The 26,456-nt window shown below is 38.3% G+C and overlaps 2 protein-coding genes across 8 annotated transcripts in view; one reads left to right on the top strand and one right to left on the bottom strand.

Moving 5' to 3' along the window:
• On the bottom strand, positions 1-25,362 carry BCLAF1 (BCL2 associated transcription factor 1). Of its 7 annotated transcripts, none has more exons than XM_018077935.2 (13): positions 25,175-25,362; positions 18,258-18,331; positions 16,114-16,237; positions 14,341-15,246; positions 12,268-12,939; positions 11,984-12,153; positions 9,220-9,325; positions 8,242-8,326; positions 7,373-7,548; positions 6,046-6,226; positions 2,350-2,496; positions 503-712; positions 1-370 (listed from the first exon to the last, which is right to left on the bottom strand). In XM_018077935.2, exons 3-13 carry the CDS (start codon positions 16,215-16,217, stop codon positions 365-367), a joined length of 2,763 nt encoding a protein of 920 aa, XP_017933424.1. In that variant the 5' UTR covers positions 16,218-16,237; positions 18,258-18,331; positions 25,175-25,362; the 3' UTR covers positions 1-364. The 7 variants fall into 7 exon arrangements, 6 of the variants coding, with proteins under 6 accessions (XP_017933424.1, XP_029818664.1, XP_029818666.1 ...); XM_029962804.1 differs by lacking the exon at positions 25,175-25,362 and adding an exon at positions 19,374-19,930; XM_029962806.1 differs by lacking the exon at positions 25,175-25,362 and adding an exon at positions 19,374-19,928 and having other exon boundaries at positions 12,268-12,414.
• Positions 25,202-26,456, top strand: part of LOC103757663 (vacuolar protein 8) — a 33,389-nt gene continuing 32,134 nt past the window's right edge. The window contains exon 1 of the mRNA XM_008923823.3: positions 25,202-25,292. The gene's annotated coding sequence lies outside the window, so the exon portion shown is untranslated. The remainder of the gene's footprint in view (positions 25,293-26,456) is intronic.

The following is a 26,456-nucleotide window of genomic DNA, read 5'->3' as shown; positions in this document are numbered from 1 at the left end:
TTTCAGGTGTGCAGAACTGTAAGTTTACTTCAGAATAAAACACAGACATAGGGGAGAATCAAAACTTTCAGTTGTACTTGACCATATATTTGGACAAAGCAGAATTACACTGCATATAACAAACAGTAAAATTTCTTAAAAGTTGTTACAAATATTTTACTTTCTACCTGTACGATCATTAACATAGTTTACTGTATCATGATTTTTTTCTAAAGGCTTAAAACAAAAACAATCCCCCTAAACTACTTTCCAACAGTAAAATTTAAGTAAAATGCTTACATTCATTTGACAACAAAAAAACATATTAAAAATGTTGTGAGGGTGGTGCAACAGCTGCTCTTCCAGCTACAACTTTCTTCCAGGGTTATTCCTGTGGAAAGAAAGAAAAGTCTTGTTGTAAACTGTTAATAACCAAAGTCCAAAACCTTTTAAAGCGATCCCCACTCGCACCCAATGACTTACAAGACAAACTGTCTAATCTGCAATCCACTGACCCATTTACCTTTTCCTCTTTGCGTCTGTCCTTTTCTTCATTATTCTCAATCGTTTCTTCTTCGTCTTCCACAATGCCATCCCCTTGATATTTGTCATGTGTCCACTTCGGACTGCTACCTGACTTTTTGAAGTTAAAACGCCCTCTGCCACGCTGGAAAGTACCACGGCCTCTTCCTCTTTTGGCCCAATAATCCACACCATCATCTCTGTCATCGTGCTACAATAATGCCAGACAAAAAGTAAGGTTAGAACACCTCTTAAATGTACCCCTTAATGTCAGCAATCTATAGCAAATGTATAAAACAAAGTAAATGTTAAAAAGTTCCCTTCAGATCATAATTTATAGAATCCATTATGAACTATATTCTTACAATTCATGATGCTGTAATTAAAACCACAACATTGTTTTAAGAGCTCTTATTAGCTCTGGGTCTACTAAATGTTGTAACAAATAGCTTATCTGTCACTTATCTGTCACTTCAGTCAGAATAAAGAACTACTAGTTTTGAGGGGAAAAAATTGTTACTTTAAAAAGAAGAAGCTCTAGGAATGTACTAGGATTTTTTAAAAATAATTTTTATTTCAGTTCTTTATACTTAATAAGGAAAAATAACTGAAGGTAGTTTTCAGAAAACCCGCTTCCCCAGCACAACACAGGGCAAATGAAGTTTAAACTGTTTTAATCTGACATTCTGACATTAACAAACAACAGTTGAGTTGGTTAATAAGCCAAACTTTGCTGTCTTGCTACCAAATACAACCTTATACTGTTTGTTAAGTTCTGACAATCATTCCATGCACTGCATAAAAGCTACAGACAATTATTTAATATAAAAAAAGGTTTACATTTAGAATGGTGAGGTACACTTGCTTCAACATATGTTTTTTTACTTGTGATTTGGAAAGAAATCTGAACTACTAAACATATCACACCCATATTAAGCAGTTTAATAACTATATAAAAGTACTAAGGGTGTCATTTTTGTCTAAAAACATTTTTAATGAATTCAAGTGTAATAGCTACAATTAACCGTTCTAGTATTGTAGCATTTCTTAATAAATAGATTATCGTATCTCTATGTTTACAGATCAGAAAAGTTTAATATGTGTAGGAAGACAGAAAACTCCTTGTACAATCATCCAAACCAGGACTGCATTATTTCTTAGTTACCTGTTAACATATTTGTGGCAAGCTATAATGCTATAGGAGAAGGTCTAATCCTCACTACTTATTATTTTTCGGTGGTGAAACAATATACTTCAAAGTTTGCACTGTTCAGGAAATCAACTGGAGTAGAGGCCACCTTTTCAGTATACTACACTACTTAAGAGTGGTTACATCAACAGTCCTCCTTTCATAATCCAGATGGGAAAAAGGCATCAAAACTACTGTGATTTTCTTATGACTATCACACTACTCAACTAAGAGCAGAAAACTGCTCATAACAAAGTCAGCCTACATACATCCACAAATACTGTCAGCTTTTCCTGATTTTCCACTTTTGCAGACTTCTTAGTCAGACATAAGACAAAGCTCAAATGTCATAAAGACATAAATCCAGGAAAACACAGCACAAATATTTTTGGTTTAAAGTTTGGTTTTAGTAATTTTTGTCTAAGCCTGCCTTCTTCCCCACTCCTGATGAAAGTTTTGGAGATAAATTCTGTGTCAGGCCTCAGTTACTGCCAGCCTGCTGCAGAAAGATGCAAGAGAAGCAGAACTAGACACTACAACCACCCTGATAATTCTCACAGTCACTGAAGTCCCTGTCCACACATGCATGCTACTTCTACACTTGTAGAAAGTTTGAAAAAACAAAAGCATGCATAAGACATTGAGTTCTCCACACCCACCAAGAAGTATTTCTTGCTTTTTGGGGTATATTCAGGATCCCATTCCTCTTCCTTCGGTCTCTTCTGAAAAGTAGTATTTGAGTTGCTGGGACCAGTATTTGTTCCAGCAAAGACTCCTCTGGCTCTTCCTCTGCCCCTAATTCGAAACTGATTAACCAAGATGTCATTTAATCCATTTACATAAAACCACAAAGAGTTCAAGTTCTCTGTTACTGAAAATACTCTTTCTGTGCTTCATTACAGTATCTGCAAGTGTAAAACCATTTTCAAATTCACATATTACCTTAAGTAATATATTCAAGTATTCACTTTGAAATAATGATTCTATTAAGCTTAATTGAAACACATTTGAACTTGGCGTAAGTTTACCCACAACCACCAAAAAGAAACTTCCTTTGACTGCTGTTAAACCAGCAGTTTTTGTGTTGCAACAAAAGGTCAGAATAGCTTCTGAAGCTGTTCACAGACAAAAAACAAACAAAAAAACTAGACTGGAAGAGGGAGAAAACTGTCAAGGGGAAGGTAGAGGTCATTTATGGAGTCAATCATATCAGTTATGAGGAAGTGATTCTAGAATACATACTAACAATGCAGTTTTTAAAGTAGTATATCCACTGTGTGTTACTCACACATTTCTAACAGAGACTCAAAAAATGTACTTTAGGCCAAATTAAATTACAAGCGAGTAAATTATTTACTCAAAAGAAAAAATCAACAGTATGTACTGTTCAGAGTAGCAATGCTTGAAGTAAAAAAGAGTGTCTTAAAATATTCTCTATAACGTATTAATGGTATTTTTAAACATTAGGCTAAAACGTCTCACAGCAAAAAACCCTTTAAATCAGAATACACTAAGTAGTAATATATATACTTCCCTTACCATGTAAATACTTAGCTTGCAGAAAACATTAAATGATTTTATATCCTTCATCCAAAGGGATAAGAAAGGTTAGGCTGGGAAGATAAAAACGCTAAAACTTGCCATTGCTACAGAACACAATTTCCATAAACAGCCTATTGCACAAAACTGCATCTTTGGAGTAACAGTACAAAAACATAACTTGGAAACTAATTTAATTTGTTAGAAATAAGTATGTTTCATAAACGCAGACAAAAAAATTTACATGATTAACTAGCTCAAAAGAGAAGTATTATGAACACTTAATTCCCCAAAGCTCCAATACTTCTAATACAGAATTTCTGCTGGACAGTTTTAAAACTACCCTGAAATCAAACAGACTGAAAAACAATCAGTAAAAGGCTCATAAGATCTATTCAATACCCTGTAGGCAAAAACCAAAAATAATTGCATGGAGAGTAGTTTGTAAAGCAAGAGACTAATTGTACAGGAGAGGAAATACTACATGCTTTCTTTATTTCCAACAGCTTTACAAAACTAGGGCACAACAAACAGTATCCCGGTGGATCTGGGGGGTGGGAGAAGGATATAGAGACAAAATTATGACAGGATTAAAAAAAAAAAAAATTATCAACATTTCCTGGTATTAGGTCCTACGATCAGATTCCCTTAAAGAAAAATGTCTAGAATTTTCCTCATCACTGTATGAATGCCTCCCCCTACCACATCATCTCTTTCAGGTAAAGAACTACAGGAGGTGAAATCTACTATGGTGGTATCTTTATGTGCTTGCTTACTACAAAAAATAGAGAGTACAACTTCTGTATAAAACTCCTTTTAAACAGAACTTTTACACACAAATTTCTTCTGGAGCTGGATACTAATGACCCTGTCACTGAAAAATTCTACTTAACCTTATTTCTGTTTGTATTTGAAAACTATTCACGATGATTATGTATGAGACGCATAGAATTAAACAGAATTGTATATCAGCAAAAGTTAGTGAAAAACCATTGCTGATTAAGATGAAATTGACAATTTAGCTTATATTAACTGGCTGGAGAGGGGAGATGTTATGTTCTCTAAGGCTTCACAACCAAAGCATCTTATTTACTCCAAAAGCAAAGCAGTATTTACTGGAATGCAGCCATTATTAGCCTGCATTTACAAACATATTCCTACACTAGCTGGTCTGTATTTTTCAGTACTTGCCCAGCTGTATCCCTAAAGAGGAGATCTGAGTCAAGAGGTTGGCCTATTTAGATTCACCTGTTCAGAGGATTTGTTAAAAAAGCCTGTGTATGACCACGTATGTCATTACGGAACATTAACCGGCTATTACTGCATAGTCAGAACTGGCAGTCACTAGTAATTAAATGAGTAGAAGTCTATTAAATTCCCAATTCACATCTACCTGAACTTCATATAAAATAGCATCTCTTTCACAATACATACAATCTGGTTTTATAAAGCAGGAAGCCTTTAACCAATGAGTCTTCTACTAAATCTCTTAGAGAGATGGAGTTTTAAGCTCTGCTTTTGCTAATTTCTGTTTTGTTTGTGCCGTTAGCTTATACAGCTGGAAATTGTGCTGATAGTCATAATTGATGCCTACACCATCCAAGGACTTACATATTTATGCCAGAGAGATGTTACTTAGCATAACTATATAAAAATAAGAAGAAAGGAGGAAATGATGCACTTCTAGTGTTAGAAATTTAGAACTCTGAATTTTCTTCTAAGCAGCTACAGGTTTTTAGATGGGTGATTCAAACCTTAAGTGTTGACACATGCCACAAGCATTTCAAACACCCTCATATGTAATTCAAAACTTATTTTGTACACTAGTACAAACAATTCAATGTACATTTATACTAAACAATGCATTTTAGCATTATTTAGTCTTAATTACAGGCTACATGAAGGAATTATTGTTAAAGTATGAAATTTCTCCTACCTATTATGTAAGACTATTTGACAGTTTTTCTCCAACCACATGGAACTTGCACTTTTTTCTGTGATTCATTTTGGTTTGGCAGTTTCTTCTGCTGTGTTGTTGGGGGTGGGTGTCTGTCTCGGGGTGGTTTTATGTTTTGTTTAGGGTTGTTTGGGGGGTTTTTTAAGCGCTCCTTATCTTTTTCAAGGCCTCCTTTATTGATTACTACTCTTTTCTAATGCTCCTACATTTCCCATTTAAATAATTACATTAACATGGAATCTTGAAGTTTAAGATTTTTCTGAAGACTATAATGGTCAGTGTGTCACTTTCCAAATCACAATGCTTAAACACATTCCAGAGGTAAATCAATGAACGTGCATGCTCACTGTGGCTAGTGCCAGCCAAAGAAACAAAAAATAACAAGTATACCATCTCCTCCATACAGCTATTTCAAGGTTGAGGTGTAATTATGTGCCATCATCTATTTGACAAGTTGCAGGCATCACACACAAAGGAGGGTAAAACCAAACTTAAAGTGACAGGGAAGAACAGCAGCTGCAGGGAGTTAAGAGGTAATAGAATACAAGATTTAAACTTTACAGAACACTAAATTTTCAGATCCTGTTAGGAAATAACATAATTACACAAGAGCAAGGAATAATCAAGAAATCCTTTTTCCCAGCCTCATGCTAGGACCTCTAATGGCAAATTTACATAGCATTTAACTGCTACTAGGCACTGCTGGGAAGAAAAAAGACCAGAAAAAAAGACTAGCTTTGGTATATCACATAAAAGAACTCAGGAGTAAGTCCAGTCTAATATTAAACAGTGAGACACTCCCTCATTTATCTGTTGTGAAGTTTCCATAATTTGAGGAAAGAATAAGAGAAAAACTTACAAAGGTGCCTCTTGGCCTGTTGACTCCTGCAAAACCAGAGTATTCTTTCTGTTCATGGTGGGTTTTGAACTCTTCATCTCTTTCCTTCTTGCAATCTTTTTCTTCTCGAGAACTGGATGAAGAAGAAGATGGGGAGGAAGATGGGGAGGACCTAGCACGGTCTTGATCTCTTTTTTGTTTACTGAAAAATAAAAAAATATACTATGTGCTATTTTAAACGTACTAGATAGTCTGTAACATGCTATACTAAACCGTGTCTCTATATTTTATGAGAAACTAGCCCCCTTCTGGTTATAAAGTCACACGTGTTATATATTTGAGATATTAAGGCGAAGTATAGTTCCACTTTCCAGCCTCCTCTTACACATTTAAGTGCATTAAATGTTTATTATTGCTAGTGAGTTGGAAAGCAGCAGTCTGCAAACTGCAAAATAGTTTTTCTAGATTCTGACACCATGAAGAGATTCTGTTACTTTTAAGATCTGCCTTTCTTCTGAGGCAGAAAACAGAAGTTAAAGGGAAAAAAGCCCTCAAGGAAAAGTTTTACAGAAACTTTACATAGTTCAGTTTGCACACTGTTGAGAAGATATAGTATGGGCTTCCCTACGTAGATGGCTGTAGGGAATTAGCCAGTGGAAGAAAATGTGGATACCGAAGTCAGAAAGTAAATGGGAATCAGGAAGCATAAGTAAAAATTCATTCTATATACAGTACAAAGCAGGGGAAAAAAAATTCCTACAGCAAGACTCTTAGTAACCCCATAGTGGCATTAATTTGACCCAATTTACAAGACTTTAATATTCTATTCAAAGAAAGGTCATACCTGAAGTAACTCTTACCACTTCTACACAGTATCCACTGAGATATGTTAATGTTTTTTTCTTAAAACAGCCCACTGGCTTTAGAAAAAAATAAAAATTCCCCTTCTCACCCATGTTAAAACCTAAGTATCAGTAAAATTCTCATACTCTGGGTGTTATGAGTTGAAAAAGTGCGGAATCAAGCATAACGAACCAAAGTTCTTACACAAACTGTTTATAGAAATGTACTGCATTGAAGTCCAACCTCCTGATGTAGCCTGGATAATAGGACAGATTAATTTGTCATTTTTTTTTTCAGTGTGTTAGCTTGCTATTCCAAAGTTTTTGTCCTCATCCACCATAAGCCGTGTAAAAGAGAGATAATACATATTTGCTGTAAAACAAATAATTTTAATTGTTTAAAATTAAATGTTCCATTATACATTGAAAATTGAAAGCAATTAAGCTTACAATTACAAAAGGCTAATTAGAAGGTATATTTCTATATAAGGACTTCAAATATTTACCTGTCATCTTTGTAAGATTTGTAATCCTTGTAATCTTTTGGAGTTTTCTCCTGCTTTCTTGACCCACTGGATTCCCTGGAACCCTTTGAGTCTCCTCGCTCTTTACTTCGTTCTTTTCTACGTCGGTCAATGTCATGACGAAGATCAGCTGAATCACACCTTAATTTTTTATCTCCCTGTAAACAAATATATATTTTGGAACACAATTTTGAAATAAAACGTCCAGAAGAGAATCTCAGTGACAAGGGAAGTTGGGCATCAATTAAAAAAAAAAAGATAGAATTTACCCATTTCTCAACAAACTTCAGCACACAAATTGACCTTGCCCTTTACATGCAATGGCTACATCTAAAAAAAAGAACAGCTAAGAATTTCAGTTTCAAACAAGCATTCCCATCAAGGCAATGGGATATATCTAGTTTTTGGTGCATACACACTATAATGCATGGTTTGGGGAGATATTTAAGTATTCATTTCTTCTGGTGAATTGTTTTTAAGCAGAGTACAAGCATCTTTGCAATTCAACCACACTACTCATTGACCATGTGGGTACTTCCCCCTGCCCCAACACCTGTTCTTTGTCCTCGGGCAGCTTAGTGGTCAAGACACATGCAAGAAGAAAGGAAGCATGGGAGAAGACTTGACCTTATATGCCACATTATCAATCCAGCAAAATCATGCTACATAAATGAGCTTCTAGATAACATGTTTTACTCAAAGGAAAAAAAAATTCTAAATAAAAGTACTCCAGGTACTATAAATATAAATGACTTTTTTATTTTATACACGAACAGAGATGAAATTCAGATTTAAAAGGAAACAATAAATTAAGTTTAGAAGCACAGAGAGGACATTTACTTAGAACCTACTTTTTGACTTTCTTCTTTAAAGACTCTCTCTTCACCTGCTAAACGAGTATGCTTCCTCAGGGTACTTGGGGAGATGTCAATCCTCCTAAATGTAAAATAAAAGCAGTGTCTTGCCATATACATATGTGACTGTTAATGGCCTCAAACACTTCTTTTCAACAGAAAACTGAGAAGGCGTTTTTGCAGTAGACAAACTTTTTGCATATAAAGCCCCACCATCAGAATACAGAAGCAGATTAAAAATTGAAAACCTTGGTTCTGTTCTGTGTAAAGTATGCTAAAAATACAAATATAGGCAGATTGATGTTTCACATTTTAAGTACAGCTTTGAAGATACAAAAAAATGTTTAATGATTTATTTCAAAAGGATCAGTATATGTAACCAGCTGAAAACCCACCCCCTCCAAGAAATCATCAGCATTATGATAGTTAGCTGTGAAGTCAAAAATACTGAACAGTTAAGAAAACTTGTAGAGTTGGACACCATATCCTCACATGCAACACAAATATAGTACACTGCATCATAAAATTATAGCACATGATCAGACACTACATTTGCATGCCTACCTTCTTACCTTTTGGGTTCTCAGATTTTTCAAAAAACTGCTGTAAATTAACACACACAAAAACTAAAGTAGTATGAGATGGAACATTTCACACTGAAGAAGAAAGATGCATGTACAGGGCTTCTTTTCATCTTCAAGACATATGCCCCTCAATATTTGAGCACTGCATGTGAGAAAAGTAAATATATCCCAAATGAGATACAGAGGTAGAGAAGACATCTGTTACACAACCACAGATGAAGCCAGACTCGACTCAGATGAGTTCTCTTTTACAAAAGGGCTTTTTTTGGTATTTTGTAATTACACAAATTACCCCATACAGATTAGAAAAAATATTTTGGATTCTCAAAAGAAATATTAGCAGACATTATTTAAAACAAAAAGCATCTGCATATGCAGTTAACATATATACCTATGTATTTCTGGGCTCTTTTGTCGGGTGCTGTGTTCTTCAGTGGCTTTTTGATACGCAGTGAACCTCTCATTTAGGGTCATTCCAGCTGACTTGAAGTATTGCTCTGTTGGTTACAATAGAAAAAAAACACTGTTTCATTAGTTTAATTCAACTGACAGGTATTTTACTCCTGACAAAGGCAAGTAACAGGCAATAAACAGTATTTTCTATAAATTTATCAGGACAAGCAAATGTGGCGGCTTCCCTATTTTTCCACACTGTAACCCAAACAAAGTTAAAGTGCACAGCATCACTGCAAGTCTACTATGCCATGACTGTATTACATCTAATTCGAGCATCATTTACTGATTGGACTTGTTCATTTTTAATGACATTTTCTTCTAATGAAAGAGCAATTTCTTAAACAGTTACTTTATACTTTGCCCACAACAGAAAGTGAAGTTACTTAGAGAGTCATGAATAATTGCAGTAAGTACAGTTTACCATTCATCTCATCTTTAACTTAAAATAAGAGTAGGTGAAAACATTTAAGTAATGTATGCTTCAATAACTACATGAAAGACCTGACAAGTCTTTTCTTAAAGGGATACAATTTCTTGATTGGAAGTTGTGATGATAAAAATCCAAGACAATTAATACACCTATACATAGGTAAAATCATTTAAGGATCTGGCATCTTGGCAAACTTGACAACTTCTCTGACAAATTTTCTCCTTCCTTCAAAGACAGTTAAATTAGCCACAGCAAAACTCAGTTTTCAAACCAGCTCAACAAATGTGTTCAAATGTAATATAGAAATACATAAAGTCATGAGCTATGAAATGTTACATATGAAGCAAGCTATCTGCTTAACAGGTCAACATACATCTGTATCAACTTACCGCCCGGCATCCAGTATTTGTCTCATAACCAACCATTAAAACTTGAAACGGCCACTACAAGGGTAGTGCCTCAATCATAATTCCATCAAACACAGGAATTTGAGCTAGCAACTCTGTTTTTATGCCATTTTTGCCAGGAAGACAGAAGGTTCAACTGTGCCTGTTTGGCATCTGTATCTTTCAACAGCTATTTTACTTTTGTAACATGGATTTTGCCATTTCAAAACACATTCCAGGACCTAGTTACAATGAAAAAGAAAACATCACTGGGCATTTTCAGCTCTACATCAATAAAGAGCTGTTCAGACTGGTCGCATCACACCAATAATGAACATAACTTCAGTTTGTTAAAAGTGTTACTAAAAATCTGATCACAGACCATAGTAAATATGAAACTTAAAGAGATGTTCTGCTTTCAAAAGCAACCATAACTGTACATATTCTAATAACTTGATTATATAGGCTGTTAAGCTGTTATATTTACCAGATATTTAACACACAAAAGTTCATAGAAAAATTCTATTCTGTGATCAACATGTGAGAGTTTCAGAAGTAGTATTTTCACCTATAGCTACATATGCACCATATAAGCAAAAACTTAGAGAAGCTCTCACTGGATTGAGCCTTAAATTTCTTCACATAGCAATAAAATAAGATACTTTCACAACAAATCATTATACTCTAAACAGGTGTCCCGATATTGGGTTTTTATCTAATACATTATCATAATCCATTATTGTTGACTATTACCTTCTTCTTTATAAGTAATTCAAAATGCAGGAAATCATTTGCCTTTAGTAATCTGAATTATGCCAACAAAGTATTTTTAATGTCAGCGCATATTTCCAGCACATAAATCTTAGCAATTTTAAAATCTAACACATCTTAAAAACAATGCTTGGACACAGATTCACTGAAACTGGTCACATTACCCCTTAGTATGATGATGTGGTAAAATTACTTTCACTAGCTCCATATTATCTCAGTAATATTTAACACAGAAACAAGACAACAGCCCAGTGAAATAAAGCAAATGCTATACAAAAAAGCATTTGAAGAACTCTCTAGATATCCTCACTGGATTTTAGGAATTATCTATTTTCCCATCAAAAAAACTTAAGAGGATATATGACCTAAGTGAAATATATCTACGTTGACGGTCTAGGTTTGGGTTCCAGTGTTTTTTGGGGGGGACTTTAGTTGTTCTGATTGGTTTGTTGAGAGGTTTTTTTGGTGTTCATATTAAACAGCCACTACTGTTAAAACAGAAAATGATTAGTGAGTAACTCATTTAACAGAGGTTTATTTAGCCACTGCCAAATTTCTTTTAAGTGAAATTCCTGACAATACTGTCAAATAGGAATAAAATATCACCATGGATTTTAGCATCATTTAGAACACATTTTTTCCTAAATCTTACTAAGAGAAAGACCCCCTTCTAATAAGAACCTGGAAATGACCTCTATGGTGCTCCAAAAGGAATGGCATTGTATTTACAGTACTAAAGACATCTGTCAACCCACATTGCACCACTTAATATAAATTGTGTATTAGAGTCATTAAAATAAAATTAAATAAGAAAAAATTGACTAATGTAGTATGTTTAAACTACACTAGAAAACTTTATATGCTACCTACATTCAAAAATTTATCCAAAAATATAGTATAACTGCTACTATACTCTACACTGCTTGTGTTTTTTTTATACTAGTGTCTGTGGCTATTATTTTTCTAATTATTTTTATGCATACCTTAAAAGGAAGAAAGTCTGGCTAAATCAACATTAAAAAAAGGGCTGCAATTTTCCCATACTAGAAACAGCAAATAGGCTTAAACGAAGTGGTCAGACATGTATCCCATACGATAAACTAAATACATACCTTTGACATGATGAACCAAGGACACAATGTGCTGAATAAATGACTCTGACGTGCTTTTGCTGGCCTGTGGCAACTTAATGTGGTCAAAGATGGATCGGAACTCTTGCTCCTTCTTGATGGAATGAACAAGTGTGCTAGCAAGCAGCCTGTCTTTAGTCAAGGAAGCAGGTCTAAAATGCATCAACAACAGAAAAGAGACACACAAAAAGAAACCAATAGTTTAAATAAAGATGAACAACACTGCAGACAAATGGAGAACCACACTGTAAAGTGGAATAATTTACCTATTGGAATCATCAAGAGGTACTGGTGCCATTTTGAGTTTAACTTCAGGACGATGGGAGTCACTGGCTATCATTTTGATCCTAAGTGGGCTCTCCTCTCTGAAGGTGGATTTTTCTCTCGCATCCAGATTCTTGTGTAGAGGGGGACTGTAATCAAAGAGTTCTTTGAGCTTTTCAGACTTTACCTGCTCAGGTGACTGAGTTTCTTTCTTCATCATTAGCCTCTCAGAACTCTTGTCTTCTTCCTTGTGCTTATCTTTTGTTGCACTAGGCCTTTCCACTACATAGCCAGTCTCTTTAAGCTTATAACTTTTCTCATCTCTAAATCCATCGCTCTCTCTATTGCCCTTGATTGATATTTTAGATTTGTATTTGGTTCCTTCCTCCTCAGCATTCCGGTGAGATGCAGTAGGAAAATTTTTACCCTGATCTGCCAGGACAGACTTTCTGAACTGTCTGTAATCCTCTGTCTCCTCTGTGTCCTCCCCTTCAGAGTCATTAAACTTTTCTTTCCCAGTCTCTTTATCAATGAAAAAATCTAAAGTTTCCTGTTCCTCCCATTCCCTTTCTCCCTCTGTCCTCCCTTTTTCTGATCCTCTCTCCTTCTGGGCCTCCTTCTCCCTGGTATTACCCCTATCAAGCAGGTATACTCTAGACTCTTCATCTGTGTACCTGTGGATAGCAAAGAAGAGACTCGTAACTCTGGATTGCATTCATTCCAGTTCACTTGCATTCCTCTTTCGTGTCAATCCCACACCAAGATGATGATGAAAATACATTCCTCCAAGCAATTAACTGTAGCATGCAATGCTTCGCACACCATTAACACTGTAGCCACTGTCCGTTATGCACTACTGGAGGCATCTGAGGAGACTACCTAGAAATTTTCTGCTATAGTTTATAAGAAAGCTAGTGGCTTTTTTTTCTTAATCAGTGCCCATTTTCACATTCTCTTATACTACTCATTTTTTCCATCAAACTCACATGAAGTTTGAGAATTCAGACTACAATTCATTTTTGTATTTCTTTTACCAAAAAAGTCAAAGGAGTACCACAAAAACGTGAACAATTTTCAAGATCCTGCATATTACTAATTCCAGAATCTGAAACAGGTTTAGCAGGGAACCTTTAGAAGGCAGCTCTCCTAAATACAGAACCACACTTACCATTGTTTCACACACTGCCTTATCTATACACTATTTGCACACAGGTGAAAATTCCATCTAATACATTCATCAACTCCAATACACCTAATCCAAGGGAAGTCATATTTTTGATCTTCTAAGCAGTAATTTTTTTACATAATAAATCACTGACTGGACAAATTCTTTTAAAAGCCTACAATCAAGCCTATATAGCATAGTCACAACTTCTCTCTGTAACACATTTTATAAGAAATCCACTGAAGTACTAGTCACATTAGAAAGGAACAGTCTAATACCAGTAAGATTTTTACAACTTTCAAAAATTACTACTACATCAAACATTTCAAGAACGAATTGAAGAATTTTACATTCACTGGAAAATATACACTGAAGTTCCTTCACATCAACAGAATTATGTTCCAAGAATACCAAGACCAACTCTCTTTGATAAGTAATGCATGTCAAGACAAAGCTGTCATATTGCACCACACAATTAGCAATCAGTGCTGTTTATGTTAACATAAAGAAACCACTGCAAAACATCAGCATTTTTTGAGTTCCAGAAGATCTGCATTTCGAACTATATCAACCATTAAAATTTTGAAATACCTGAAGAGAATTCACTATCAAACAAGCAAGTCTGATGCACTATTCCAATTAAGATTTTTCTTAACAGCAAAACATTGAGTACAAGAAAATACACCTTGAAGGAAAAGCACAAACCCATTTTTCCTCAAGGATACAGATCCCTATCTTCACTAGCCAGCAGTCAAGATCCTGAAGCATCTTAGTACACACGTTTCAAGCTCAGTTCCAACCAGACTAATAGTACTAGTGTTCCAAATCGCCTTTTTCAATGTATAGTGACGATCTTGACAAAATTCTAACTTTTTAAGAGGCAACATTAGGCTTATAATTTAATTCTTACCTTTTCATAAACTTTCCACCTTTTGCAGCTTCCTGTTCGCCACCCTCAGAATAAAATGACCGCACTCGAGCTTCCTCACGGGGGGCACTCTGTGATGGGATTGTCTTTGCAGGGCTTCTCCTCGAAGGGATATGATGCAATGGGCTATTCTGAGAAGGGCTATAACGGCTAGAACCATTTCCAAGAGAACCAGAGCCAGACCTCTCAGGACTATGCTGAATGGAATGGGAATGTTGAGGTGTGTCCTTTGCTGAGTGGGCTGTGCTAAGCAAAGGGGCATCAGAGCAAGATGAACTCTGACTAGGTGGGGTGGCAATAGAAGGACTATGGGGTGACCTTGGACTGTTATCATACGCTGAAAGGCCAGGCCAAATGTCGCCAGAAGCTGCTGCTGATTTGTTAAAATCGTCAAGAGACTCTGATGGGTCATGTTCAAATGTATCTTTCTGTTCATCTTGTGATTTATTTTTCAGGGGGCTATCTTGCAAAGGAGCCCCTTCAGTTTTCTTTGCCTGCTTTTCCAGAGACGCACGTCTTTTGGAAGAGACAGGTGATTTGCTGTATGGGGATGAAGAACGAGATGAAGAGGACCTCGGGGACCTGGAAGATCTGTAAGATCGACGAGATCTGCTCCGGGACCTCTGGGAAGACACAGACCTTCGTTTTGGACTTCTGGAACGTGAACGGCCACGTCTAGGGCTTCTGGAGTGTCTTCGGTTCCAGACAGGCCTATAACCTCCACGATGGTATCTACCACCTCCTCCTTGATAATACCCTCTACCTCTTCCTCTGTAACCATAGGGACGTCTCATTCCTCTATTATTTCTGTAATCTCTGCGATAATCTCTAGAATAAACACGATCCCTGCTGCGAGATCGTGAATACGTCCTTGACCGAGACCTAGAACTAAAATTAAAAAGCAAACATTAACATCTGAAAACTGGAAAACCAAAAAGAAAGAAGTGCCTTGACACTAAATGCTAGATTTCTCAAATGCAGTCAGAATGCTAAAGGACACGGACTAACGGTCTTACAGTAACTTCTACAATCTCTATTTATTATTTCCGTAATATATTTACTGTAATAAGCATGTTTATACTTCTAAGGACTGTGAAACTCTGCATCACATGATTAAGATGCTACCAGCCTCAGTGGCCTGCCCTGCCATTTTATTAGGGATTATCACCACTCTGGAACATGGCATTCAGTTTCTCAGCCACCTTGGTTCACAGCCTGGAACATGAAGTTACATGACCCCCAATTTCATATGCCAGCCTGTGGATAGCAACTGATGAGGCAGGAAACATTCAACTGACCCACTTCTTTTATGGGAGATGGTAAAGTCCACTAGTAAGAAAGATGAGTGAAAGGCTGGAGGCAACTAAGAAGACAAGGTACAGCAAAGTTTATCTACTGAAGCCATAAGTTACTTCAGATATGAAAAGTGGAGTGAGAAATACAGAACAAATTACAGAGAAAGAGACTGGACAAAGAAAAGATCTTATGAAGGGGAAGAGAAGAATCAAAAGGGCCACAAATCATGAAGAACCATTTGCATTCTGAAATTATCTTGAGATACATGAAGATGGAAAAAAACCCCCAATTATTAAACAAAGTAACGAAAATTACATTCAAAGCATAATTTGCCTACTGCCTAAAATGAAATAAGATCCCAGGCTCACTTTTGCCACAGCATCATGCAAGTGAAAAACATTTTCCAGACAAAACCTAATATACCAAACCACCTTTTCATGCAGTGTGACATCAACCTACCTGTATCTCTTTTTCCTTGAATGTGATCTGGATCTTGACCTAGAGCTGGACTGAGATCTGGACTTTGATCTTGAAGAATGTGATCTAGAGTTAGATCGACCCATTTTTCTCAGTAGATATAGTCCTTCCCAAAAGGAAAAGCAGTGAGAGGAGGGGGAAAAAAATGGAAGCAACTATTTAGAGTCCATCTAAATGATATAGATGATACAAATGAACAAAATTTGTATATACTAAAATGACAGTATTAGAAAGAAGTATAGCATTTGCTAAATGAAAGAACTCTGGAGACAGTATGAGTACATTTATCAGTAAATTAAAAGCTCAACCACATTTTAAAGAATTTAACATTACTGCAGTGCACACACTTTGTCTGAAAGGATAAAGTATAACAGTAAAAGGTTTTCCAGATTTAACTGCAAGCTGATCCTGTAGAAGAGAAGAAGAAACAGAAAAAACCCCAAACCATTTCTGCAAATTAAGACACGAAGAACATAACTCTGGACATTCTGATGTATGTTAAACATAAGTCTTGCTATTGTGCAGTTTGTAGTTTCCTTGCATTTCCAATGCACTATTCCTTCTCTGGAATTAGTTTAAAGTCCACTACAATGTACCTTTTACATAAGGAAAGAAAAAGCCCCGAAGTATTCTGTCCAGCAGTTGTTAAGTTTGAGCCACAGGTATTATTTCTCTTTAACCACATGTACTAAAGCTAATCGCTCTAATCCGATTTTCCACTAGTCAAGATGCTCACTCTGCATCTTTTTAGGTTAACTTTGCTTTTTAATCGATAAGTAAAATGCATGGCCAACTTAAAGATTTTAACAACTAGTTAAATAATATGGCTTGCAACAAAATTCAACATGCTTCAGCACAAAGTAAGCTATGAAAACTACAATTGATTATAAAGTCATGAGACCTAAAAGAAAATAAATAATAAACTATCATTTCTTCTTACATACAGTCACAGTAAATATTTAGAATTAATGCTAACCATAAAAAAATACACACCTTTTCTTTTTCTTTTCAGATCAGTGGCTAAAAATCCCCAATTTAATTAATAAAAACTCTGACCCATTACCATTTTCTTTTGAAATTGCCCAGCTTTAAAAAAAAAAAAAAAAAGGGTCACATTAGACAATCTGAATATAAACTATTAACAAGTAACTACATATTTTCAGGCCTTTGAATGCTAAATAATCATCACTGTTTAATAATAATTAAAACAGAAATAGAAAGAAACAAACATCTAGCTTTTGTGTTGCAAACAGGCTTTAAAATCTAAAATTACTGAATTAAAAATACAAGCTCAACACAGCAAGGTACTTTATATAACCTGTCTTGTTACCTGGGTGATACTTCAATTATGTAAAGACAAAAACAATGTCAGATTTTAAGTTAATAAAATTTCAGAGATTTTAGACACATCTAAGAGAACCCAAAAGAAAAAAGCAGACCAACCCTTTCCCCTATCAGCTGGTTCCTCCTGCCCCACATGACTTTCCCCACAAGTCTGCATGGCCCCAGAGGTGTAATCTCACCTGAAACTAAACCAGCAAAACTTTTTAACCTAAACTAGCTTTACATGTAACTCAGAAAAAACTATTTACCTTGGTGGAGAATATGTTGAATGCTGTTTTTTATGGGCTCATTCCACTAAAAAGCAAATTTGCATAACCTATACTCAGAAGATGGTTTCTAGTTCATTGTGTTCAATTAAACTCACAGAAAATGGGTTATAATCTTTTAAGCTCAATACTCACAGGCAACATAAATTTAGAGCTTTTAAAGTGTTGTAAGACATGATGCATGCCAATTTTCCAAGGGTGATAGAAAAACTGATCTTTTTTCTATTACAAGTAATTTTCAAACCAAACATCAGATGGACAATGTTTAAAATATAACCCAATCTCAGCTTTAAATAAATATATTATTATTTTCCCTGTGCTCAACAGTAACATTCATACATTTTGCATTCTATGTATGACAAGTATAGTTTATCTTTACAAGAGATAGACAAATTTATAAAGTTTTATATATTGTAGCTTCTTCTTGCAATCATAAATTTTAGGAAAACAAAAGCAGTTTTAATTTTCAATAGTTTAATTTTCAATCAGAACATTTAAAAACAGAATTCACCTTACCTCAAACTGTTAGTTGGTGCCAACGAAGCAATTATTTCAAAACTCCCTATTTGTGCTTTCAGCAATACAGGTTCCTATAGAACAGAAAATGAGACTGTCAGAGACATGAACGTTCACTAAAGGATAAGTAACACCTTTTGTTTAAAGGGGTTCAAACATTAACCTGTTTATCATGAAAAGACAACACATAAGAAATAGCAAATTTACTCTTGGAAGGGCAGTGAAGCTGCATGCTAAGACTGGAGCAGGTCAAGAGCCAGCCACTGTCAAGTGGCAAATCCTACTCCCCTTGCACACGCGACCACTCCTCCTTTGGCCTTGCTTGCTGGGCTGTGTAACACATTATCTTCCCCTTACAACAGCCCTGACATCCTTCAGGTCCTTCAGTGACCAAGCTCTTGATACCCACAAACCACTTCCACATAAATAGGTTATCAAAGTGGCTTAATGAAGTGCCAAACTGAGCTGGATTATGGAGTAAATAAAAGCATGCAGCCAGAAAGAGGGGAGTAAAAAGGACAGTGACAAACTGTTAGACCAATTTTAAATCTAACACATAGCTCTGCACTTCATTGGAGCTACCATATTGGAAAGAAAATCAATTGGGATGAGGACTTAGGCCAACAGTGAAAGCTTTATCTTTAGGTTTCTCTTGGAACATTTATAGAAGCATTACTCTATTAGACCTTCTTGTTTAAAATGCAAACATATATGATTTTACCTAAACAGCCAACAACTTCAAAAACTAGCTCTTTTAAGGTTATACAGAAACAAAGCATAATTGTAATAATAAAACCAGTCTCAAATGTATGAATTTTTCACTGGACTCAGCTTTTAACTACCTTCAAGCCTTAAGACTATGTACATTTGCAATTTGGCTCAACATTAAACAAACTTTTCAATTCCACTAAAGCAAGAAAATAGGAAATTTGTCCCTGTTCAATACAGACAGGATGGATCTCCCAGAAACTACATCTCAACAATTTATTCATTAAATCCAAAGACGTAAGTGCTCCTAAAATGACACTTTCACACTTGTTCACAGACATTTTCCTCATCTAAAAGAAGAAATGTAGCACTCGTGTTCATAAACACCGCTTTCAAAAGTCCACTTACCATTCACTAGTAGTGACCAAGATATTTCCAATTTCTACAAAATATATGCTTTATTAAGATTAAGTTTTTACTTCTCATCATCAGCAAGCATGAGTCTCTGAAGGAGCACAGTAGTGTATCGGACCATTTCAGATTTTGTCTAGACAAAAGGCGAGATGGTATTAGCTAGTAAAGGTCAATGAAGGCATTCAGAAGTCTACTACAGAAAAAGTAATACAAACTTCAAATTCAGTCCAAGATTTTAAATGAATACTTAAATAATATATATTTCTGACTTTAACTGGTGTTAGCTTAAATCCAAATCCTAATTTAGACAAGTCTTTAGATCCTGGGGATATAGAACAAGATAGTTACTTCACCTTTAAAACCTCTAGGCAGAAGACAAGATCTCATACTCCGGCAGTCAGTTCCACAGAACTCAAACTCCTGTAGTCAGTTCCACACAGTTTTAGGAATTTTCCCTAACAACTGACAAAGTGAAAAGTATCCACCTTTTTTTTTTTTTAATTAAACAAGACATTGGATTTACTACATCCAACCCCAGCAGCTAAAATATATTTGCTACCCTTTTCCCAAATATTTTTTTTGTAAGAAGAGTATGGATATAACAACATTTGAAAGAAAAGGAGTTTTGAATAGAAAACCTTAACTATTGAATAAAAACCACTCAACTATGTGCAGCTTTTGTTCCCATTTAATTGTAATGGGTAAAACCTTGACAGACAACACCCACTTATCCAAACAATGTTTATATTAAAAAAAAAAAATTGAAAATACTAGATTGCTGGTGAGTTTTTTAGTCTGTGTAAATATTCTCATAATATGCAAGAATCTAAAATTTATTAACCTCTACTAAAGCTTATTTAGAAACAATAATGGTAATAGAAATATGTAGGAAAACAGCTCCTTTTTAACAGTAAGCTTCTATATGCTGCATACTTTCACAGAAAAACTACGCATTCCTCAGAACATCACAACTACAACATACTGTTTGAACAGTATCAAATGAAATTATCCACAGCCTCTTCCTGTAGACTCTCATGCAATCTGTAGTGGCTACACTATGCCAAGTAAGGGCACCAGTACTCAAGGCCAAGGAAAAAGAGGTCCTAAGCATCGTATGTTGCTATGCAAGAGCAGCTGCCCCTCTCACTTCAGCGAATGATGCTTTCCTCTGGACTAGTCTCAGAAAGAGACACAGCCTGCCAGAGGTGCACAGAAACAAGGTGACACAAGAGGAAATTACTAACACCAGTGTTTTTAAGAGGACCACGACTGCAAGGAACATGGTCTATGCCTGAAACACCAGGGCTGTAATTCCCACACTTTTGGCAACTCAAGCTTCTTTCCACCTTGCTTTCCACCCTAAACAGTAGAAAGGTGACACTTAACTCTGAGTCATTTCACTTCCATGTTTAAAAAAATCTGGATTTTACAAAGGAAGCTGCTAAAGCTCCACAGTACTTTAAATCAGAATACGTTGGCTCTGCTAGTTTAAAGAAACAGTCCCATCTCTCCCATCCTGTGTTTCCTCACATTCCTAATGATCTCCTTTATGCCACTACAAGTATTTCTGCAAGCACATACTAGATTACTTTCAATACAAATTATTTTTTCTGATATGGCTCATTACACAGCTCCACAAACGTCTGGACCAACACAAGGAAGTTGAAATAGCAGCCAGACAGGACTGCTTCTTTTGGCAGCACCACAGTCTTAAAGCTTCCCTGAAACCAGCCTGGCATAGCCTTCAGAAACAATAAACTTGGTATTTAAGCTTTTTAACAGTACTTGCAAGCAGCTTTAAAAAAAAAAAAAAAAAGAAAAGAAAAAACCCACACACACAAAGCCCCCACCAAAACAAACACACACCCACAAAAAATTGAAACCAACAAAATCAAACATTCCCAAACAACCAAACCTAAATGCAGAAATCATGACTTTTTAAAAAATTGGCTAGTTCATCACCTGTCAGATATTGAGTCACATTCAAAAAATATTTCTTTATGAAATAACAATAGGATCTGTGTCTTAAATTAGTCTTGGTCAGCAAGTGTAACCATTAAGCAAAAACAAGATATGCACCAGAATACCACAAGCAAGACAATAATGAGGAAGCAACACTGTTAGCATTTGCTATTTTTAATGAAAAAATAAAAAGGACAAGGAAAACTTGTTTCTGACTCCTTTTAAACATTATTTTCCAGAGTCTTTACTGCACCACTGATGTTGAAATTTTCTCAGAGTGCACAAACTGTAGATACGACACATCTCTTAAGCCATTTTACAGGTTACACACCAAACGTAAGTTCAAGACATTTTAGGACAGTTATACCCACTTACACTAGCAAAACACTGCTTCCTCTTAGCTTCGCTATTTTAGCTATCCTTCATTTAGAGTTATTTAGTAGTCTGTATTTCTCTTGCTTAAGTGTAACTTGAGAGCTGTCAGGAAGATTTAAATCCAAATCTTATTAAAGTAATTCACAAGCTGTTTCCAAAATGCATGTTCATTCAGAGATTCAGGCTTCAAAAGACACGGGGATTACACAATCATGACAAAACAAAAGGGGATAGGACAGTCTACTAGAAATCCCGTACAACTTCTAGTATTCTCTCATAATACACATACTGAATTACAGAAAGTCTTAATAAGACAGCACTGTAAGTCATCTATTCAGCGTGTGCACATCTGCTGTGCTTTCTTATCCACTCTTTACCTCTCCCCTCCCTTTTCTTTCAATGTCCACAAAAACAAACGTAGCAGCGGCACATTACACATAAGAACAGAATGCATTTCACAGTGACAGTGCTACTCAGATCATCAAGGACTTAAGATTCCTACAAATACTAAAATTCCATGGCAAATTTGCCCAAACTATCTTGGAATGTACAAATAAGATCTAGGAAGCAGTATTCTCCCTGTTTCATATGCTGGAAATACAATGGAAACAGTAAAACATACTAAAGCCTTTTTTCCCCAAAATTAATTCATTTCTTTATAGAAAACAATACAAAATACTTGTAAGATAAGTCAAAAGACAGCAACCTAGTAAGAGCAAAATCACCTCTGAAAAAAACTGTCATATGATTGTTAGCTGTTCTTTTATGTAATACTACTGGCAAACAAAAGCATATTTCTCCTCTAACTAAAAAACACAGAAAGCAAAGTGACTTTTTAAAAGAAATTTCTCAATACACAAAAAGAAATTAGCATGCCTCTGGACACATGTTGTTTTGGATAGCCTTTCTGGTTTTTTGGTGGTGGTTTTTTTGTGTGTGTGAGTTTTAAACATAGTGTTTTCATATGCCCTTACACCGTGGTTTCCACAATCTCTGTGATGAAGTACGAGCATGCTGCTGCAGAAAAGGCAACTGTCCCTTCCTCATTTGTTTTAAGACTGATACCACAGCTTGGTGGGCTGCAGCAGTGACCTGATCCAGAAAAAAAACTACTCTGGACAAAAGCTGACTTTTCAGGTCTCCCAGATTCCATTTACCACAAGGCTGCAGGGAGGCCACTGACAGCACAGTGAACACCAGTGCACTTATTGAGAATACATTTGGGAGAGACTCTGACAAACAGAACACAGTTGTAACCCAAAGGCTTACTTTCCTCAATAGCTTCCTTCACCTATCCCATCTGTAAACAATCCCTAAACGTTCTCTGGCATTTCTCAAACCCCTATATCACTATCTCTCCTTGACAACCAGACTGAATATAATCCATTCAAATACCTGCACCCTAGATCCAAACAACTCCCTGCTGATCTTTTCCAAATTTCTACAACCACTCCGAGTTTTCTGCATGCCCAATGGAAACAGGCCCTTCTCCGTGGTACATGATCCTCCCTACTTCCCCCTTCCCCCAGGGAAGAATTCCCTCAGCAACAGCCTTCACCTGTGGCCTCCACAGAGGAGGGCCCACTAAAGTCTTGGCCAGGAGAGAGGCAGTTACCAACAGATGTAACACACTGAACCTCGTCCTGCCATTCAGCACAGCCTGTCACTCAACATCAAAAGCGACGAGTGGGAGGATGCAATTCCTACTCTCCATGCCATAAGAAGCTGCATGCTTGGAGCACACATCAGTGCCAGAGCCTTTATCCCCTTATTTTCCCTACTTTTGTCCAAAACAACGTGATTATCGGAGAGGAGAATGAGGAGGAAAGGGGAGAAAGACAACAGCTAGACAGCATTTTCCTGGAACCCCACGTTCTTTAATCAATCCCTCCCACACCGAGAACAACTACTCTAAGTGATGTTTTTATACATTTACAATATGCCAGCCACTGCTCAAGCAGTGACTACTTGCAGCGTCAAGAGCACCTTTGTTTTGCATGCCCTCGGGCCTTTCTGTATAGTAAAATTTAACTGCTGCAGTGAAGGCAAAACTTTGATCTCCGAGATAAACAAGTGACTTGGTAAAGGATCACCATGACACAGAAAGCAAGAATCTGATTCTCACAAAATTAAAGGTGAAAAGTAGGGAGGTTACAAAGCAAAGGAGAAATAATGGATAAGATCCTGCAACTACAGGCACATTACACTGTGATCAACACTGGGAACACAACAGTACCCTTCAGCAAGGGGCTGAAACCCACTCCTGCCCATCAAGGGGCTTTGCGAGCATCTGTAAGCAGGGCAGGGAAGGCGCGGGGTGCTTCAGGCAGCAGAGCCTGAACCACAGCCATGCCCGGAGGGAAGTTCCTCCATCGACCGTAAAGGCTGATCCAATACCGGGAAGCATCCTTTCTCCCCAGCACCGTTTCCCTCCTCGGCGTCACACCCGCGAGAATAACGGGGAGATTTAACACTCCCGTAATCTGTGCTGCACAGCCACATCCCCTCGGGCCTTCCCGCCTTCCACAGGAGGCCCAGAGCCAAAGGCCGCACTCCCGGGGCGAGGCCCGACGGCGCCGGACGCTCCCTCCCCACACCCCCGCCTCGCGGGGCTTCCAGGGAACAGCTACAAGGAAGATCAGCCTCCGCTTCCCGCCGCCCCTTCCCCCTTCTACCTTCGGTTTCCCGGGGCGCCGTCCAGGCGCGGAGGAGCGACGCCGGCTCGCCGGCTCCCGCGGGAAGCGGCGCGGCCCGCGGGCAGGGCAGTGACGGCGCCTGCCCGCGTCCTGGCCCGGTCCCGGGGTCTGGCCGGGATAATCGGATAATGGCTGCGGAGCGCCGAGGTCACGCGCAGGGGAGGGGACGGGACGCGCGGCGCGCGACACCGCCGCGGCCCTGGAAGGGGGAAGGGAGGCGGGAGGAGGCGCGGGGGGGGGCGGGGCGGGCTGGGCCGACCCTCAGGCTTCTCCCGCCATTCTTCCGCTCCAACCCGGGGCCACCGCCCTGCGAAGCCTCTCCCGCGGCCCCTTCGCCTCCCTCACCTGGCGGGCAGGAACTCCCTTGCCAGCCCCGCTCCCCCTATGGCAAGCCGCACGGCCATTTTCCGTCGGCCGGAGGAAGAGACACGGGGCCCGCGGGAAACAGAGGAGCCCAACAATAGGGAGCGGGGCGGTGCGTCGCGTCACTTCCGTCCGGGCGGAGAAGAAGCTGCCCCGTGCCTCAGCGCCGCGGGCGCCCATCTTGGTTTTCGGGTACCGCGTCCTTAAAGCAAGATGGGGGAGGGCGGGCGCCCGGCCCCGCTGTGTACCCTGCCCAACGCTGGGACTCCGTGCCCTGCCCAGCCGGCCGCCCGCTCCTCGCCCCGTCCCGCACCGCCGCAATAAAAGCTGTCGCCTTTTGTATTCTCGTTTTCCGAAGAGGCGCGGGGGGCTGGGCCGCGCTGGCCGTTGCCTGGTTACCTGTGGGGCGGGGTGCGCATCCATGCACGGGAGTGTCTTGGAAGCGCTTGTGTGTGGAGCGGAACCCAGCCAGCGGCTTTTCATCCAGCGGCATTGGCAGCCGGTACTCCTTGCGCTGGTAGGGAGATGGCGGTGCCGCGGCGCTTCACTGCAGCAGCTTTGCAGCAGATGGGCGCCCGTCGCCTGGGTGCGATACAGCAGCACCGCGTCCGGGAGAAGCGCGCCCAGGGGGTCTGCGCCACCGGGAAAGTGCAGCCGAGAGCTGCGAGTGAGCAGTATTGAGTAATACACAGGATGTGTGTAGGCTGGCCGGGTCCTAAAATTCACAGGATCATAGAATATGCTGAGTTGGAAGGGACCCACGAGGATCACCGTGTCCAGCTCTCAGGCCTGAACATGTCCATCCCCACGGATCACGCTGTGTGCCTGAGAGCATCGATGAGCAATTCCCACTCTCAAATCTTACACAGCTTGTTTATTTTTTCGAAAGCTATTACATATTATTTCTGAGACAAGAAAAAAAAACATTAAAAATAGCAAGAAAGGATGCACATAGACCATTTTAACTGAGTTTTTAAATTCAGGGGACACTGACTGTGAGGCAGGCAAAAGCAAATGATAGAGGAAAAAGGCACGTAATATGCGAAGCAGACATAATCCCAAAATGCTGGTTGGCTGTTTCCTGTGTAGGGAAAGTGATGCACTGCTTAGATCTATTTCTTTTAAGGTTTTTTTTAAGCTTGGCCTTCTATGGAGTCAGCAACCGATGAGTAGTTGGTACTGAAATAAATACAGTGAAAGCTTTTAGTTCTCACTGGTTGTGGTTAACTGATGAATGGTCTGGCCTAGAGAAGAACGAAACTCTTTTTAAGGGTTTTTTCCCTTCTGCAGGGGTAGCAGTAACTAACCTGTACCTCAAGTGCAGCACACATGCTACACCTTTTGCTGTAACCAACAATAAGGCACTATTAGGAGGAGGATCCTTGATCTGTGACAATGAACTGTTTTCAGAACTGTCACGGGATTTGGCTGCATGCAATACACCTTCTCCTGTTTCTTAATGGTCCTGAGAACTGGTGGGATGCTCATGCAGGAACACCTTCCACTAGACCATGTTGCTTAAAACCCCATCCAGCCTGACCATGAACACTTCCAGGGATAGGCATTCACAGCTTCTCTGGGCATCTAACTCTTAGGTTTTTTGCCCTGACCCATGTGCAGGACTTTGCACTTGGCCTTGTTGAACTTCATGAGGTTAACACAGTCCTATCTCTCAAGCCTG

This window comes from Manacus vitellinus, unplaced genomic scaffold (assembly GCF_001715985.3).
Source record: "Manacus vitellinus isolate BGI_N305 unplaced genomic scaffold, ASM171598v3 scaffold_4_pilon, whole genome shotgun sequence".
Lineage (NCBI taxonomy): Eukaryota > Metazoa > Chordata > Aves > Passeriformes > Pipridae > Manacus > Manacus vitellinus.
Note: the sequence above shows the minus strand (reverse complement) of the source record. Positions and strands in the feature narration are given on the sequence as shown.

What these genes read in the sequence shown, in the direction of transcription:
- BCLAF1 (XM_018077935.2), bottom strand. Translation starts at nt 16,217, where the DNA reads ATGGGTCGATCTAACTCTAGATCACATTCTTCAAGATCAAAGTCCAGA. An exon ending in TCAAGGAAAAAGAGATACAG is followed by an intron (nt 15,247 to 16,113) that starts GTAGGTTGATGT and finishes TTTTAATTTTAG; the next exon opens with TTCTAGGTCTCGGTCAAGGA. An exon ending in GGTGGAAAGTTTATGAAAAG is followed by an intron (nt 12,940 to 14,340) that starts GTAAGAATTAAA and finishes TGCTATCCACAG; the next exon opens with GTACACAGATGAAGAGTCTA.